Source organism: Pongo pygmaeus, chromosome 11, assembly GCF_028885625.2.
Source record: "Pongo pygmaeus isolate AG05252 chromosome 11, NHGRI_mPonPyg2-v2.0_pri, whole genome shotgun sequence".
Taxonomy (NCBI): Eukaryota; Metazoa; Chordata; class Mammalia; order Primates; family Hominidae; genus Pongo; species Pongo pygmaeus.
The window spans coordinates 127,709,918-127,729,813 of NC_072384.2; the positions used below are offsets into that span (position 1 = coordinate 127,709,918).

The 19,896-nt window shown below is 40.2% G+C and overlaps 1 protein-coding gene and 1 long non-coding RNA gene across 7 annotated transcripts in view; one reads left to right on the plus strand and one right to left on the minus strand.

Moving 5' to 3' along the window:
• Positions 1 to 19,896, minus strand: part of COL4A4 (collagen type IV alpha 4 chain) — a 156,814-nt gene that overhangs the window by 101,468 nt on the left and 35,450 nt on the right. For 5 of the 6 annotated variants that reach the window (XM_054479332.2, XM_054479330.2, XM_054479329.2 and 2 more), the window contains 5 exons: positions 11,846 to 11,980; positions 10,726 to 10,770; positions 9,467 to 9,583; positions 5,448 to 5,516; positions 2,173 to 2,208 (listed from right to left, as the gene is read on the minus strand). In XM_054479332.2, coding sequence (XP_054335307.1) covers positions 2,173 to 2,208; positions 5,448 to 5,516; positions 9,467 to 9,583; positions 10,726 to 10,770; positions 11,846 to 11,980 — 402 coding nt within the window. Of the gene's footprint in view, positions 1 to 1,423; positions 1,664 to 2,172; positions 2,209 to 5,447; positions 5,517 to 9,466; positions 9,584 to 10,725; positions 10,771 to 11,845; positions 11,981 to 19,896 lie in introns of those variants that run through there. The other variant, XM_054479334.2, reaches the window with a different exon arrangement.
• Positions 8,146 to 16,895, plus strand: LOC129032160 (uncharacterized). Its single transcript, XR_008501207.1, has 3 exons — positions 8,146 to 8,293; positions 15,879 to 15,956; positions 16,493 to 16,895. It is a non-coding gene; the product is annotated as an uncharacterized LOC129032160 (long non-coding RNA).

The window sequence follows — 19,896 nt, forward strand, 5'->3', positions numbered from 1 at the left end:
AAAGGCCAAGTGGGGCGGATCACGAGGTCAGGAGATCGAGGCCATCCTGGCCAACATGGTGAAACCCCGTCTCTACTGAAAATACAAAAATTAGATGCGCGTGGTGGCGGGCGCCTGTAGTCCCAGCTACTCGGGAGGCTGAGACAGGAGAATCACTTGAACCAGGGAATCAGAGGTTGCAGTGAGCCGAGATGGCGCCACTGCACTCCAGCCTGGCGAAAGAGCAAGACTCTGTCTCAAAAAAACAAAACAAAACAAAACAAAACAAGCACCAAGCTAAAGGTAGCAGCACTCTGGTAGTTGTGATAAATTCCTTCATTTAGGGTCCAGTTAAGACCCAGAGATCAATCTATCTATTTACAAATACATCCTGTAATAACAAAAGTGGAGAACAAAGAAAATGCATTACTACTTACTCCTAAATTCTGTGTTACAATTTTGATATACATCAGGATGCTTTTAAAGCATTATTATTGTATTTATACTTTTTAGTATATTTTTAAAACATGGTCTGCAAGATCTCAAATTGGTGAAATATAGTCCCTAATTTGAGATCAAGATGAGTCAGCCATACAAAATTTTCTACAACATGTAAGTTGTAATACAAATATACACAAATTGCCAAGAAAAGGTTACAGCCAGGCTAGCCTGGAAGTGTGGAGAGATGTTCCCTGGGCTCCTGCTGACTCTGCCCAAATCAAATGATTGGGGAGTGTATAATGAAATTACTCTGTGTAGGAGGATGAGCTGATATTTATCTTAACAGCAACATTGAGGTATCACATTTATTACATGGACCTGAGCTTCAATCATAGTAAGGAAACCAACCCAGGAAAGTCGTTCCATCACTAGCCAGAAGTTACAGGGCAAAATTATAGCTTAACTTTTGGAAGGCAAAACGGAGTCTCTGTCGCCCAGGCTGGAGTGCAGTGGTGCTATCTTGGCTCACTGTATCTTCCGCCTCCTGCGTTTTAGCAGTTCTCTGCCTCAGCCTCCCAAGTAGCTGGGATTACAGGCATGCACCACCACGTCTGGCTAATTTTTGTATTTTTAGTAGAGACGGGGTTTCACCATCTTGGCTAGGCTGGTCTTGAACTCCTGACCTCGTGATCCACCCGCCTCAGCCTCCCAAAGTGCTGGGATTACAGGCGTGAGCCACCTCACCCAGTCTTTTTTTTTTTTTTTTTTTTTTTTGAGATGGAGTTTCAGTCTTGTTGCCCAGGCTGGAGTGCAATGGCGCCATCTCAGCTCACTGCAAGTTCCGCCTTCCGGGTTCGAGTGATTCCCTGGCCTCAGCCTCCTGAGTAGCTGGGATTGTAGGTACACGCCACCATGCCTGGCTAATTTTGTATTTTTAGTAGAGAGGGGCTTTCACCATGTTGGCCAGGCTGGTCTCAAACTCCTGACCTCGTGATCCACCCACCTCAGCCTCCCAAAGTGCTGGGATTACAGGCATGAGCCACCACGCCTGGCCGGCAAAACTGCTCTCAATTTTAATCTTGTAAACATCGAAAAACTGGAAAGACTAATATGATAATTTAATTGCTGGTCTGGGCGGCCCTCGGTGCCCCTGCAGAAAACAAAATTATAAGTGAAGCATTTTTGCAAAAATATCATAACACAAAGATTACACAATATGAATACTCAAATTATGGCATTTGTGATTCACACATTTACTGTTTAGTTTTGTGAAACTTTCTCACATCAGAAACATCAGAGAGATGAAGATGGGCAAAATATTAAATATAATATACAAATATTGATTCACCAAGCAAAATGGTAGCAAGAGGCAATGCAAGATTATTCTACCTGGTATATATTATGTATGTAGTTGCTAAGTGGACTCACTTTCCTAAATATTAAGTGGCTGCACATACCTGAGTAATGCCACAAGATCATTAGAAGACAGAAGAGGAAGGCAGGAGAGAGCTTGATGAGCTTCAAGTACAGCTTCATGGGCATGAGACTGGTGCAGTTACACAGGGCCCCATGCTTCATGTTCTGCAGTTGCCATCTCGAAATGCTTAATAATTTTTGAACAGGGAACCCACATTTTCATATTGCACTAGGTGAGCCACACAAATTATGTAGCTGGCTTTGCTGGGATTAAAACGTGGATCATAGGCTATTTGAGGAGGAAATAGAAGCATAGAGCCTGCTCAGGAGACTTACTGGTAAGCCAGGCAGTCCTGGGTCCCCTCTGTCTCCCTGCAAAAATAAGAATGCATTGCTTTAAGTCCACACAATGTTCCTAAAACACAGATTATGTAAAAATAGAAATATACACAAAATTATCTGGACTCCTCTAACTGTGCAGTTTGTTCAATTTTTTTGGTGTTGACTAAAATTGAGGAAGGGATATGCAGAGGCGATTTTCTTTCTCCTTAAGCTCTGAATTCTCCTTCTACCCAACAGAGAAAGGTCGCTGAAGTAATGACATGGAATCAAAATGAGATTTTTGTCTTTGTTTAAATTGTTCTAAATTCTCAATCCAGTGGTCCCGTTTCCTCACAGTTTACCTGTTGCTGGTCTGGTTCCACACCTTGCTATGCTTTATAAACATCTTGACCCCCTTGACTACCCTAGAGTGGACAGAAAAGAAACTCAGGTGGAAATTGCCTCTCACCAGCTTCTGTCTACCTCTATCGCCTTGTGACTCTGTGCTGAGACTCAACCTACTTTAAAAGATCAAAAGCTATATATTCTCTTGAAGGAAAGCTCCTTTTTTTAAATGTAAAATATATGTAAGTTAAAATTTGACATTTTGGCCGGGCACGGTGGCTCAAGCCTGTAATCCCAGCACTTTGGGAGGCCAAGGCGGGCGGATCATGTCATGAGATCGCGACCATCCTGGCTAACACGGTGAAACCCCGTCTCTACTAAAAATACAAAAAATTAGCCGGGCATGGTGGTGGGAGACTGTAGTCCCAGCTACTTGGGAGGCTGAGGCAGGAGAATGGCGTGAACCCCGGAGACGGAGCTTGCAGTGAGCCCAGATCGCGCCACTGCACTCCAGCCTGGGTGACAGAGCGAGACTCCGTCTCAAAAAAAAAAAAAAAATTGACATTTCAACCTTTTTTCTTTTGAGATGGAGTCTCGCTCTTGTCGCCCAGGCTGGAGTGCAGTGGCGCCATCTCCAGGTGCAGTGGCGCCATCTCCGTTCACTGCAACCTCCACTTCCTGGGTTCAAGCAATTCTCCTGCCTCAGCCTCCCAAATAGCTGGGATTACAGGCATGCGCCACCATGCCCAGCTAATTTTTTTGTATTTTTAGTAGAGAGGGGGTTTCACCATGTTGGCCAGGCTGGTCTCGAACTTCTGACCTCAGGTACTCCACCCACCTTGGCCTTCCAAAGTGCTGGGATTACAGGTGTGAGCCACCGTGCCCGGCCCATTTCAACCATTTTTAAGTGTACAGATAGTTCTGTGGCATTAAGTACATTCACGTTGTTATTCACCCACGACCACCATCCATCTCCAAAACTCTTACGTCTCCTCCAATGGAAACTCTGTTCTCATTAAACACTAACTCCCCATCCCTCTTCCCCGCAGCCACTGGCAACCACCATTCTATTTTCCATCTCTATGAATTTGACTATTTTTAAAACTTCATATAAGTGAAATCATACGATATTTGACTGGTTTATTTCATTTAGCATAATATTATATCTTCAAGGTTCATCCATGTTGTTGTATGTGTCAGAACATCTTTCCTTTTTAAAGCTTCTACAGTCTTCCATTGGATGAATATACCACATTTTGTTTATCCATTCATCTGTTGATGGACACGATTATTTCCACCTTTTGGCTACTGTGAATAAAGCTGCTATGAACATGCATGTACAAATATCCATTCAAGTCCTTGCTTTCGGTTCTTTGGGGTATATAACCAGAAGTGGAATTGCTGGATCATATAGTAATTCTATGTTTAATTTACTGAGGAACTACCATATTATTTTCCACAGTGGTTGCACCATTGTCTATTCCCACCGGTAATGCATAAGGCTCCAACTCTCTGTGTAATTACCAACAATTGCTAGATTTGGTTTTTTTTTAATAATAGCCATTAGAATGGGTATAAAGTGGATATAGACTCTCAAGAGCATTGTCACTCAAGGGTTATTGATCTACAGATCATTTTTATTAGGGATCTTCTGTTTCCCTTTAAGATAAGGAATTCTCTATATTCATCCCCCTTTGTATGTCACACGTTCTCTATTACCACAATTACAAAAAAATGCTCACTATAACTAATATGATATGGGACATTACCATTTACAGTGTGCTGCAATATAAATTATTATAACAGTCTTAACAACACTAAGAAAGGGGCAGGGTAAATATTATTTTAATCTTCTTTCACAAAATAACGAACATGAGACTGAGGAGGTTAAGGGAGTTGTTTAAAGTCACAGTGGAGAGTAAGCCTCAGTTCTCTCCTTCCAATACACCATACTGGTTCCTATAATGACCCTGCTGTTGACGTTTAGTTTATTAATATATCACTTAAGCTATAAACAAACCCATTGTTCTTGCTGTTTAAGAAAGACAAATAGGCACAGAAGCTACACACATAAATGGTGAGCTCACTAAAGGGATCACTGCTTAGGTGTGTCCATTCTGGGTGGCACAGAACCTAGGGTCTGATAGAAGCAATCTAGGACTAGTTCTATCTAATTGCTGCAGAATATTCTTCCTTAAAAGAAATGACCACACATCTTGAAAATGGGCTGTATTTTCCTGTTAATGCATCATTTCCACTGATCCCTATCACTCATCCATGGCCTCTCATCTGAGAGATGAGGTGGTCACTCATGAGTTTATTTCTGAACAATTGTACATCACTCCCTGCTGAAAACACAACACCATTAAATGTATCAAGCAAAGTGCTATAAGGTTTACATCATTTTCAAGTTCAATAATGGTGACTTTTACTGTACTGGATGGCAAGCACTAATATTACAATGTTTTAATTACAAATAAATCAGTGGTCCTCCACTGGGGTGATTTCCCCCCAGGGGACATTTGGTAATGTCTGGATATACGCTTTGGGGAGTTCAGAGGTAGGGGATGCTACTGGCATCTAATGAGTAGAGGCCAGAGGCCAGGGATGCTGCTCAACATCCTATAATGCACAAGTCAGCCCCACACCAAATGAATATGTGGCCCAAAATGTCAGGAGTTGAGAAACCTTGAAATAAATACATCCCTTGCAGTTCTGACTAGTTCAGAGGTACTGGAATTTTGCAGTGCTGGAATTTTACTGGCAACTAAAGCCAGTGCCTTCACACAAAAGTATGATGCCATCCCTGAGGGTCAAGGTAATGATAAAAATTGGTGTATTCAGGGACATTTTGAAGAAAAATCCTGTCTGAGTATTTCCTGCATGGGCTTACCTATTTGGGAAAAAAAAAAAATCTTTTAACCAATCATGATCATAATACTTACCTGAATACCTTTAATGGCACCTAAAATGAACACTGAATTTCCTTTTTCTCCCTTTTCCCCAGGATGGCCCTGAAAATAAAATATTTATGTACTTAAGAGGAAAATAGCATATTACCATTTCAGTATTTTCTTTTCTATATAAAATATTACTCATCAGTTAAAATTACCATTATTGACATGATTAACAAGCAGACATTTCTTTATCCTCTTCCATATTATTATCACCCTAAGGTTCTCACATATATTTACTCCATATTCAGTTAAGATCTGTTAAGGAATCTTCTAAGACAGAATATCTACTCATATATAGCTATTTAGCAGAAAATTTTCGTATTTCCTCACAATATAAAACACATGCATTTTTCCTACAAATAACTAATTTTGCAATTGTTAATCTATGCCCTAGAAACAGTAAAACGTATATATATACAGAGAGAGATTTTATCCATTTCAGTACTTGTATTCAAAATAGGCCTAAGAATTATTTTAAAAAACATAACATGTTCCTTTCAGAAGGTTTTTGTATATAGTTGCTAGTTTGCTTAGGATATTTTTTTAAAGTGAATGAAATACCTCAGTGTATTCTCCCCCCTCCCCAAGGTTTTCCTACTTAACATCTTAATATCCTACTTCAATTCTTTTTTTTTGAGACAGAGTCTCGCTCTGTCTCCCAGGCTGGAGTGCAGTGGCGCGATCTCTGCTCACTGCAAACTCTGCCTCCTGGGTTCCTGCCATTCTCTTGCCTCAGCCTCCCGAGTAGCTGGGACTACAGGCACCCACCACCGTGCCCGGCTAATTTTTTTGTATTTTTTAGTATAGACGGGGTTTCACCATGTTAGCCAGGATGGTCTCAATCTCCTGACCTCGGGATCCACCCGCCTCGGCCTCCCAAAGTGCTGGGATTACAGGCGTGAGCCACCGCGCCTGGCCCCTACTTCAATTCTTAATATATCTTCTCTTGGTTACCACATAAAAATCCTACCATCTTTCTATATCAAGCTCATATGAAAGATATACATATTTCAAAGTTAATCTCTCTTAGAGGAGTGCTTCACTTGGCTTCTGATGGGAGATATTTAACAGCAGAAGGTTAAATTGCATCAACAATTTACTTGAGAAATCAGATTTGGTAGTATCTGCAGTTTTGGCTTTGCACAGTTCCAGTCTGAATGAATTTCAGTTTCATAGTTAAATTAAACAACACCAGTTCTCCAACAACATGGTTCAAATTTCAGTCACCATTGTATATTAACTGAGTACTTGCATAACGTACAAACTTAATTGCTATCCTCTCAGCCCACAAATTGCTATATAAATAACAGATGTGAATTGTGATTACTGCATGATCACATGATGTTACCAAAACATGTTGCAAAGAAAGTCAGTGACTGAGAGGACCACTACTGCCAAGGAAGAAGGCTTTAATTGGGTGCTGCAGCTGAGGAGATGGGAGATCAGTCTCAAATCCATCTCCTGGACTGACTAAAATTAGGGGTTCACATAGCAGGGAAGAAATGTAACAATGTATTGGAAAACAGGACCTAGGTAAGGAAACAAAATCAGGGGTCTGGCATCTCATTGTCTGGATGCCATGATCTGGTGAGTTTCAGTTCTTTGATACTTTTTGAGAGGCCTGGGTGTCCTCTCCTGAGGAAGGAACTCAGATAAAACACATAGGTTTCAAACTTTAAGATCAGAAGGATCCATTTCTATGTTGATCCAAAGAACATCTATGAGACTAATGGGTCAGTTTCAATGATTTCTGTCAAAGTCTGTCTGTGATTGGCCCCTGCACACGTATTATTCAGAGCACACACACAGACACAGACAGCAAAGCTTGTAGCTGGCTTGCCTCCTTATCCCAGCAATAAACCCAAATAACATTTTACAAAAATGGATAGTTGGAAGAGGAAATTGGCCAATAATGATGAAAATGAAGCAAAGAAATGAAAATGGTAATGCTGGAAATGAAATTCAAATAAAACATAAGTGGAGTTATAGAAGAAATAGCTGATCATGGGAATAATGATATTGTTGTCATTTGAGAGACTATATTTGCAGCCAGAGGAACTTAGTAAAGACAAACCAGGAAAGTGCTTGTGATGAAAAGGATGACAGCGTCCTAGGTAAAGTGACACAGATGAAAACTTCATATTAAAGGAAACCTTAGAGATACTTCACAACACTGGAAACAGATCCAAACTTAGAAAGGAGTATCATACTTCATCAAAACATAAAAGACATATTCCTTTAGTATCACAAGTTACATGATGAGAAAAAGGCAAGTACTGTTGAAACTACTCTTGATAAGTTTTTACAAAGAAATAAAACACCTTGGTTCTCAATGTTTCAAATTACAGTATATTAAATAAATATTTAGTTCTTTCATTTCCTTATATATTTATAACTGGCAAAGTTTCTAATGTTTTAACAAAACATTTTAAAGGTCGTGGGACAATAGTAATTTTCTCATCAGTTGATAAGGTTTCTTTGTGTGGTTTTTAGCTTGCCTGGTCATTCTTACTTTACTGTGCAAAGTGAGGGGTGTCTGTATAGTAAATGAGTCAAGGGGAAGTTGGTTGCTTTGCAAAGAGACCGTTATGACAAACTTCAGGATTGTGGCCGGTACTACATGCTATGTTAAAGCTAAAACTGAGAACCCTTGCTCTCTTGAATGCTCATGAATCTGTAGAATGAGGTTTGGCCTGATTTGAGGAGCTTAATAAATGTGCATTCACCAGACTGCACTTGAGTTTTCAAATGGCTGAGTTTGAAAGTAAAGGATGGTTGAAAAACTTAACAATGAAAGGTGGTGGTTGTTCTTATTTGATACCAGAAGAAAAAATGTGAGTATGGAAAATTCTTTTTGAGTTTAGTGTTCAGATCAGTTGCTCTAGGATCTGGAGCAAAAGGAAGACTCATGAATGACAGCAGAATGAATGATTATAGTGGTCATGCTAAGAAAACTTTCTAGAAAGAAACTTGTGAAATGATATTTAATTAAGGAAGGGAGAAATGCTAAAAAAAAAAAATCACAGAAAAACAATTTGGAAAGGTCAAATGATCTCTGATCTTTATTTAAGTGAGAAAAAGAAAAAGAGAGAAAGAAAGGGAATATGGGGGGTAGCTCTTGCTCTAGTTGTGTTTAAATAAAAGTCCAAAATTCTGAAGAAAAAAGAAAAAGCCAAGAGCCGTAAGTTTTCCCCCAACTGCTGGATACTATCAACTGTTGCTGGACATCCATTCTGAATCTTTTCTAATGTATTTTCTTGCATTACAGGGGCTAGAAAGATAAAAACTGCATTGCTCAGACTCCTTTATAGCTGGATGTGAATTAGGTTCCACCTAGGAGATGTGGAAGGCAGAAGTTTGGAAGAGATTCTCTTCCTGGTCTGTTGTTGCTGCCAAGCAGGAAAGCAGAAACTTGAGTGTTGTTTGCTAGTGTCTAGACATGGGGTGACAGGCAGTGGTTACAGTGCAGTTACAGCTTCCTGACTCTGGATCTCAGCTAGCTGTGAACTTTTGAAATCAGTGGTCTCGTGTGGTCCTAAGTTTTACTATTCCAACTATTACAATAAGTGCCAGACTCCCTGTATCAGATTCCTTTCTATTCAAAATACCTAGTAGGTTTATGTTTCTGCAATTAACCCTGAAAGATAAACAATTTACATTTTGCTATCTGGTCTCTCTGCTTCTATTTCCCTACTATCTGTTCTCTTCACAGCAGCCAGAGACATCTTAATGAAACATCAATCAGATCATGTTGCTTCCTTCCTTAAAACCATCCAGTGCCTTTACCTAACATGGATGAGAAAATCTAGCCTCCTTCCATCATCCACAAAGTCCTGCATATTCTAAGTCCTGCCTATCTCTCTGTCCTTATCCCCCAGCCACTCCCATTTGTTGACAATGCTCCAGGCACACTTGTATTAACTCTGTTTCTTGAATATATCAAGCCTGTTCCACCATAGAGCCTGTTCACTTAAGATTCCTGTTAAGATGAGCTGTGGGTGTCTTACTGGGGGGCCTCCTGGGCCAAGAGCTCCTCTTCCTCCTAGAAACCCTGGGTCACCTCTTGAGCCATTGTGGCCACTCATGCCAGGTTTGCCTCTGGGTCCAGGAGGCCCTGGGTGCCCCTGCAGAAAACAAAATTATAAGTGAAGCATTTTTGCAAAAATATCATAACATAAAGTTTATGCAATATGAATACTCAAATTATGGCAATTGTGATTCACACATTTACTGTTTAGTTCTGTGAAACTTTCTCTCTACCCCAAAAGGCTATGTAGCATGTAAAAATAAAACCTAAATTTTTTTTAAGATAACAAATTTAAACTAATTTAGTTTGCAGTACTCTGGGAAATTGAGGAGGGGACCATCCTTAAAATTCTTAGAAATACTATAATGAACTACAAAGCCCCTCCATACCTCTTTTTTTTTTCCATTCCATTTTCATATGAGAAATGAGAGTATTAAGCTTACTACAAATATTAGGACTCATCAGCAAATAAAAACATTCCTTATGAGTATGCATTAATTTCAAGAACATTGTACTTGACATAACAAGTATACCTAGCTCATATTTTGGAATTTTTTCTCTAACCTGTTTGAAAACGTTGCTTTCCAAGTAAAGTGTTTTGCTCTGGGAGTTATTGTACAAAATTTAAATGTAAACACCCTTTCATGTACTAAAATGAGAAAATATAAAAAGAGTTTGCTATGTATAATATATACTATGCACCATAACATATATATTATATATATCTTGCACCATATTTTATGTTATATAATACATAATTAACAGATATTATGATATATAAACTATATGTAAGATATAAGATATATACTATATAAAATATATGTAAGATATAAGATATATATCATATATACTGTAGATTTTATATATGTAAAATATAAGATACATATTGTATAGTGTACATACTATATATATCTTATATATACAATATATTTGGTGCAAAAGTAATTGTGGGGGATTGAACGTAACAGCAAAAACCGCAATTACTTTTGCACCAACCTAATGTATTCTATATCTTGTATATCTAATATATATCTTTTATATATGTAGATATATATTATGGTGAAAGATATATATATATTATGGTGCTTGTGGTATATATAGCAAATATTTGCTATATATAATATATATCTTGTGGTTTCTATAAATATATATTTTATGTATATATACATGTGGTTTTAAGGATTTTGATGAGTACTTCTGCCTTTTTAAAAAAAGTGGAGAAAATTTAGGGATACTTACAGGTATGCCATCTAAACCTGGAAATCCAGGAACACCAGTTGGACCCTAAAATCCCAGAAAATAAAACAAAGAGATAAAAATTTCTAAATTAATAAGCTGATTTACTTGAAAATATTAACAATTAATTACTCAGCTTTAAACATGCTGAGCAGTCATTGTCACCTATTTTTTACATTGATGAGTCTAAAAGCCAACACTGAAGAATCAATTCTTGCGTTTTTCTTTTGTACTTGGGAAAACAACCTAGCAGTACTGATTTAAGTAAATCATTTAACATGCTGTGAACAGAAATCTAACACTCAGAGTCTCGATCCTAGAGTAACAAACCCTTAACTGTGAACACATGCAATTGATAGGATTATTTTTGCACGTCTGCACTACCCAAAGTTGGGATAGAATCTCAAGTGCTCATCAACAGGGAATAAACTATAGTTTTATTCATACTATGGCATATTATACAATGTTTTTTCAGGAATAAGTTCAATCTACATAGCCTGATAAGGAATGGTCTCTAAGACATATTGTTGAGTGAAAAGAGAAAACTCAGTGTGATTCATATAATTAATGTCATGTAGGTTTTTTAAAAAGCCATGAAACAATGTAACTTCTCACTGGGTACACACATGTATTTAAAGGTCCAGAAGGGCATGCTCCTCTGGAAAGGGGCCAAGAATGAGGATGAATTATTGCAGAGGAGTTCAGGGACTTCATTTATTATAAGGTTCAAGTATAAACTACTCATGGTTATAAAACTCCAGTGCTGGCCAGGCACAGTGGCTAACGCCTGTAATTACAGCACTTTGGGAGACCGAGGCAGGCAGATCACTTGAGGTCAGGAGTTTGAGACCAGCCTGGCCAATATGGTGAAACCCCATCTTTACTAAAAAATACAATAATTAGCTGGACATGGTGGCATGCGCCTGTAATCCCAGCTACTTGGGAGGCTGAAGTGGGAGGATCGCTTGAACCTGGGAGGCGAAGGCTGCAGTGAGCTGAGATCCCACCACTGCATTCTAGCCTGAGTGACAGAGCAAGACTGTCTAAAAAAAACAAAAACAAAAAACAGTGCAGTAGTGCTGGTGAGTGGTTCATGTGAATCTCCACATAAGATGTGGCTTACCTTATCTCCTTTGTCCCCTGCTGCTCCAGGAGGGCCGCGGTCCCCTCTCATTCCTTTCTCTCCTGAAAGCCCAATGGGTCCTGGGGCTCCCAGGGGTCCAATTGGACCCTGTGGCCCTGGTGGTCCTGGTGGACCCTGAGAAGGAAGATTAAAAAGAAATGGGGGTGCAATTCTTAATTACTGTCTTCTAACACAAACATATAGTCATTCAGGCCTACAGAAGACTTGGAAATTAGATTTGCACAACTCTAATAATAGAAACAAATGGCTGGAGTTGGTGGCTCACACCTGTAATCCCAGCACTTTGGGAGGCCGAGACACGAGGTTCACTCGAGCTCAGGAATTCAAGACCAGCCTGGGCAACAAAGTGAGACCCCCTATCTCTACAGAAAATACAAAAATTAGCTGGGCATGGTGGCGTGCGCCTGTAGTCCCAACTATTCGGGAGGCTGAGGTGGAGAATCACTTGAGCCTGGGAAGCAGAGGTTGCAGTGAGCTGATTGCACCACTGCACTACAGCCTGGGTGACAGAGACAGACCCTATCTCAGAAAAAGAAAAGAAAGACAAGAAAAGAGAAAAGGAAAAGGAAAGACAAGACAAGAAAAGAAAATGATTGATTTAATTAAAACATAAGAAATAGTGGCATTGCCCTTTTCAATCTGAATTAAGCTATATGATAAATTTCAATTACTGCACATGTGTATATGTATGTATGTATGTGTGCAATATGTGTGTATGTGTGTGCACAGAAACACATATATCAACTGATTATAGTTGTCTTACTATTTTGATTCTGTCAATCAAATTTAGAGATCTTGGGCTTTTTAATGAAGCAAGAAACTAAAAAATCAAAGTTGTATTTACCTTTATGTTTGTGACACAAATAGAGTAAGGGAAACTGCCAGATCTTTTATTTACTTCAAATAACTAATGATTTGCCTGCCCTTTTGAAGGACAACATTTCTTTTTTGGCTACTTTTGTCTAATTTCTTAGTCATATTTTGGAATTAGTCTCCATGTCACATTAAATTTATGTAATCCAACTTTCCATGAATGAAAAGCCACCTCTTCTTTTAAGCGAAGAAGCTTCATGGGGCCTCCTACCTCAGAACCTATGCCTCAGGGCCCTGCCCCGTCTCCCTTCTGGGGTCTGGGCCTGGCCAAGGCCAGCAGCACCATCTAAAGTGACATCCCGACCAGGTGCGGTGGCTCACACCTGTAATCCCAGCACTCTGGGAGGCCGAGGCGGGCGGATCACCTGAGGTCAAGAGTTCGACTTGCAATATTTCATACCTCTCAAAGTTTTTGCAAAGATTTAAGAAAAATTATTTTATAACTTCTTGCTTCACAAAACAGCATGGATGACTGCATTAAATAAGCAAGTAAGTCTTGATATATGGACAGAAAAGCTTGGCAGGATTTAGGAGATATCTGCTCAGATCAGATGTCTTAGGTCTCCAGGGCTAATACAGGGTTACCTCTTGGGAGTGCAGGGCCCTGAGCAAAATATTTCTTGCAGAGTCCCATCTATAATAAAAACTGGAGTCACCCGAAATCAGCATGCCAGCCCTACTGCGGCAACCCAATGTCATGCAATCCCATGAAGGAAATGCTTCATGGGCAAATGGAAGTGTTCTGCTAGGCAGCCACCCTCCAAAACCAGGGCTCAACCAAAGGGCTCCAGACAATCCCATAGCATGAAGGCCAGAGCTCCTCATGTGGTCAACCCCACATTGGGTAGAAGGTCAGAGAGCACCTTGACGGGAAGAAACGGTAACCAAGACCCACCTGGTCCTGATCCACACTTGGGGTGTCACTTTGTTTATTTTTATTTATTATTATTATGATTATTTTTGAGACAGGGTCTCACTCTGTTTCCCAGGCTGGAGTGCAGTGGTGTGATCTCAGCTCATGGCAGCCTCCACCTCCCGGGTTCAAGTGATCCTCCCACCTCAGCCTCCTGAGTAGCTGGGATTACAGTTGCATGCCACCACACCTGGGTAATTTTTGTATTTTTAGTAGAGACTGGGTTTCACTATGTTGGCCAGGCTGGTCTCGAACTCCTGACCTCAGGTGATCCGCTTGCCTTCAGCTTCCCAAAATGCTGGAATTACAGGTGTAAGCCACCGTGCCCGGCTGGGATGTCACTTTAGATAGTGCTGCTGGCCTTGGCCAGGCCCAGACACCAGGAGGGAGATGGGGCAGGAGCCCCATAAAAATAGTGCAAGAACATTCACCACAGTGTTATATGCAATAGCAAGAGAAACTGGAAATCCACGGGAGAGGCACCAACCTGAGACTCAGTGAATAAATTAGGGTGCCTTCAAACAGCGAAACCCCTCAAGTCTGACTTCATTGGGGTGCTCCAGGAGCAACACAGAGGACAAGAAGTCAATGAGACCAACTTCTCCATTTGAGAAGTGAAGGAGGTGCAAGTCAGGAACAGAGCGCGACCCAGGGAAATGAAGGCAGCCAAGAAAGGGGCAGTTTCAGGTCAGTTACGCTGTGGGTACCTGGGACTTAACCCTGAGGGGAGCCCACATCTTAGTGTTATCCCACCCTAGGGGAAGGGAGTGGGGGTATTTATCTCCTTGGCTGAGGGCCCCAGTGATGGGTATGAAGTGCCTGCCAACTGAGCCTCTGGGGCTTCGAAAAAAGCCCTGACAGATGCAGATGCCAGCAGCTGAAGTCCCCCAGAGCCCAAGCACAGAAACAATAGGTCTGAGGAAGACGTGTGGGACCCCAACAGCACGTGCAAGCCACCAGCAAAGTCCATCTGTCCAGGCCGACATAGAACATCCTCCCCATGCTCATGAGGGAGAAACAGAGGGACTGAGCACCCAGGCTATGCGTCAGCCTCCTGGGTTTGAAGCCCAGGACCACACTGACTGGCTATGTGGCCTTGGGTATGTTTCTTAACCTCTCTGTTCCTCGGCGTCTTTATCTGTCAATGGCTTATGAGCATAAAAAGAATAATGCATGTAATGGCGTTTAGCATAGTGCCTGGCATAACAAATGCTAACTACTGTTATTATATATTACTATTATTATAAATGGATAATTGTTAAAGAGAAAAACAAGGCACAAAATAGTATGTCATACAATCCCACCAGTAGAGAAACAAAAGAACAGACACTTTCCCTAAATAGATGTTTATAAATGAACATTTCTAGGACATAAAAGAAACTGCATGTCTCAGAAGTGAAAACACAAGCCAGGGCAATTTTACATTCTATGAGGTTGGTGCAAAACTAATTGTGGTTTTTGCCTTTTAAAAGCAATGGCAAAGACCGCAATTAACTTTTTCACCAACCTCATACTTTGTGTACATCTTACCATCAGCAGAAGTGACTTTATAGTAAAGATTAATTACCACTTCTTGTTCACCATTAAGTCATTAACTCAACAAACATGATTGACAACCTTTAACATCTGCCTAAATTTTACAAATCAAAACTATATTTTATATGCATTTTCCCTTTTCTTCATGCTCATTCATCATTGTTAAATAGCTACTATTTATTGAGTATCCATATAAATGCTAAAAGCTTAGAATTTTAAAGGAAACTTAAATACATAAATATGTATTATGAAAAAGACAACAATAAAATACAAAGTGTAATTATGTGAGCACAAACCATTTGGGGCATTGTGGGGGCTTATCAACTTACAATAGGTAACTGCGCAAATTCTAAACTACAATCTAAAAGTAAAAACAAACAATGACTTCAGAGCACCTTTCTGTCTAACCTGTGTTGAAATAAGATTAATTAACATAATTTAAAAGCTCCCTTGTTTTCTACATACAAAATTCAGGAAATAAATGCTTTTTCATTAAGTTTGGGAATTATCTTTTCATCTTGCATGCAATTTATACATAAACTTCCCCAAATTATCTTTTGTGAATGCAGTACTTTACAGTAATGTATTATTTAGATACATACCAAAATGCATGCTTTAATGTAAAAGGGTAACTGAAAAAGAGACAGCCGATTAACTGACTATAAATCTCTTTAATGTGTTTCATTTTAGGCATGCAATACTGAATCCAGTGAGCTAATGGGAAGTTTGCAGAAGGGAAAAAAAGGAGTGGAAATGTTTAACACAACAGTAAGAATAATAAAACTCCATTTAGTATAGAAATGTGTGCTGATTTGAGAAAATGCCATATAAAATACTTTATTTTTTTTGTTTTTTTTTTCTTGAGATGGAGTCTCACTCATTCTCCCAGGCTGGAGTGCAGTGGTGTGATCTCAGCTCACTGCAACCTCTGCCTCCCAGATTCAAGCGATTCTACTGCCTCAGCCTCCCCCGTAGCTGGGACCACAGGCGCGCGCCATCACACCCATCTAATTTTTGTATTTTTAGTAGAGACTGGGTTTCACTGTGTGGCCAGGCTGATCTCAAACTCCTGACCTCAAGTGACCCTCCCGCCTTGGCCTCCCAAAGTGCTGGGATTACAGGCATGAGCCACTGCACCCTGCCCATATAAAATACTTTGGGGGAAAAACAAAGTAAAGCAGGGAATTGTTATTTGCATTATTGAAGGATGCTAACCCCTCTCTGTCACCATCTCCTCCCTCCTCCCAGCCCGCCACTCTGGCCTCCCTGCACCAGATTTCTAAACAACCTCTTTTCTTTCACAGCGTTTGCACAGGCTATCCTGTGCCGGGAGCGCCCCCTCTCTGCCTCTGGCTGATGCATCTCTCAAGGCTCCAGTGTAAAGATTCCCCTGATCTCCTGCCCCTGTTCTGGAGAAGGAGATGCCTCTCCAAGGTGCCTCTGCAGTAACACTCTCACCCGTGACTACCATACTCTCTTCACTTGTCTGTCCCTCCCAAACCCACAGCTACCCAACCTCTGCTCCTGGAGGGGAAGGCCGAGTCTAAGTGCCCAAAGTCATGACGGTAAGAAAGGCAGAGAACAACGAACACTTCATAAAATAATAAGGTGGCCCACTTCTACCCCAAGGCAAGACAAGCGGCCCTCCACATCCCTGGCTTCCGTTCTGAGGACTCAACTGATCCAGATGGAAAATATTTAAAAATCAATTAAAAATCAATCAACAGAAAAGAACAATACAACAAAAATTAAAAATTTTAAAATACAGTATAACTGTATACTGTACATAGCATTTACATAGAATTCTGAATAACCTAGAAATGATTTATAGTATTTGGGAGGATGTGCATAGGTTCTATGCAGATACTACGCAATTTCGTATCAGGGACCTGAGTATCCATGGATTTTGGTATCCACAGGGGAACTGGAACCAATTCCTCATGGATGCAAAGGGATAAGTGTAAATGCTGTCTTATGTCTCTGAATTGTCATTCCTAGAACGTTGGTTAACAGTAATTATGCAAAATGGCAATGATTCCACAGCAAACTGTGCAGAGTACAACTTCACACCATGAGCAATGACTCTGAATAACAGGGATGTTGGTGTTTTTTGCTGTTGAGCTATAATGTAGGTGTTGTTATGCCTTTATTTCAAACACATGCAACGGCAACTATTACTCCTACTTTGCAAGTGGAAAAACTAACATAAATTTCTCCTTTTTTACAACCATTAAGACTTTGTGATTTTGTATTTAGTGCAGTTTTTTCGTATTTTAATAAGTATTTTGCTACATGATAAATTTTTAAAGGAAATACATTAAACCTTGAATAAACAGCACAAAATCTGTCAGAAAGCTGCTCACCAAAATTTCCCAAACACCAATCTTTGAAATAGTCATTTGTTAGTTCACCTAATTTGAGTAAATAATTTATTCACAGCATACAGAGAATAATTCTATTTTCTTTAAATTGTTTCATGTAAAAGAACGGGTCAGTAAAAGAACTTGTGCTTACAAGTAAATATGTAGGCTTACTTTTTCATGAGGTTATAATAGAATTCACTTCAGGACAAATAGACATAAGTAGCAGGCCCATAAAAGACATTTTTATAACTAGAGAATCATTAAATATCACATGAATTTTGCATCATTAAAAAAAAATCTTTAAAGAAATATTTCACCCAGTCCTAACCCTGCACTCTCCACCACCAACAATAATCTGCTATAAAACAAGTTGCTGTGCCAGATTCAGTCTAGCAAAAAGAGAAAAACCACCCAGTGGAATGACTGGCTTTCAGATGCACAGCACCCCTGGGTTTTTTTGGCTACCGTGCGCACGCAACTGCCTCTGCAGCTTCTGAATTTCAGTGTGAGACGGTGAAGTCAGAAGACAGAGCCAGTGAATCCAGAAATGACAATCAGCTTGACAGCTGAGGAAACTTTGGCATGCCATGTGAAGCCACTAGATCATCTCTTTCTTTCTTTCTTTTGGTTCAAAGGCCAAATTGACACCGTGTCATCAAACCTGTTATTTGCGCCTCCCTAGAGCAGCAGTAGGCTCTCGGGCCAGCTGTACAAATAAAGGATGAAGGAGATGAGAGCAGACACAGAATCGCCAGCCTCCCTGTCTTCTGAGGCCAGGGCATTCCTTTAGGATTTTGTCCCTTGTCAGTTGCCTAAGTCTAGAATGTCTCTTGAACAGGGCTAAGATAAAATTACTTTTATTTCGTAACAACTTAGTAAAAGAGACCAAAAGATAAGAGGATATGTACTGTACTTTTCAAAAACCAAAATCTTCAAATCAGCCTTTTTGGCTGGCAATGATCTGGTTGCCCCAGGGACCGAAACATATGGGGAATAACAAAAATCTAAGAAATCGTTTGTCATTTTATCAGTAGAAGCACTAGGAGAAACACTACAAATAAACAACTACAAATATATGTACAGCCACACTTTTTCTGCCATGACTTCCTGCTCTTTCTCAGCCAGAAGTTAAATCAGTGCAAAGTATAATTAAACGAATAACCGAACAAACGAGAAAGATGCTTTTGTTATTCTAATTATACAGATTTTCCAAATCACCCTTGAACTCTAAGACCATGATGCTGATCATCAAAAATGTCACAGGAAGGGGAAGGAATGTATTTATTAGGCTTGGTTATGGATTATGTGGCTGGCATGCTCCATACCTTACCTTATTTAATGCAACCAGCACACTGAAAAATGTAGGCTATGATCCCCATGTAGATGAAGGAAGCTGTAACTTATTCAGGCTCTCACACCTAGCAAGCTCAAATTCACACCTGGACAAGTCAGTCTCTCACCTAAACCTCTCCTCTTCCTCCTACCTGAGCCTGAGCCTAGCACAATGGAGGGTTCATCCACTAAATCACGCTCATGCCATGCCTGGAGTGACATTTCAATCCCTTCAAGCCTCTTCTTATTTTTACACTTAAAAACAATCTATCCAGATATACTCAATGTTCTTTTATAAAATTTCTTCAGGACACAATGTTATTAATTGAATTAATTGAAGACCTCTATTTTTTGTGGTTCTCAAATTTAACTTTCTGGTCCTATCCTATATCCCCAACTGTTTTCTAGAAACTTTCTTGCATCCTCTTCTCCTGTTAATTCATCTCACACATTGGGTCAAAGCTGAGCTCAGCCCTCTGCCTCCTCCTTCCCTGTCACTGAAGAGAGTAACTCTGTTCCTGGCATCATCTAAGCTCGCCATCCAGCTGCCAGCCTTGTCAGCCCTTTCCCTCATTCTCCATATCCTTCTCATGACCAAGTTGATCACATCTCGCTTTGAACCAAAATCCAAATCTCATGCTCCCATCTTACCTTCCTCCCACTGCCAAGCACCTGCCTATGGTCTTGTCATCTCTCGCACGGGTTCCACAAGCACCAGTATCTCTCGTCTCCTTAACCCTGATCTTCTCCCCACTGCCCCATGCAACCGTCAATGAATCTTCTTCAGTCGCCCCTTTCCTGGTGTCATTGCTTTCACCAACACCTCCAATGGGGACAATCTCCTTTCCACACACCCGCCAACCTTATTCCCTGCAGTTTCCACACCCCCACCCTCTGCCCCAATCACACTTGTTTCCGTGAGGTCAGAGTAGCCTTTCTTTACCTGTAGCTCAAATTCTGCCATCCCTCCACCAAAAATATAATAATCATAACAGTAGCAGTAATAACTGCCA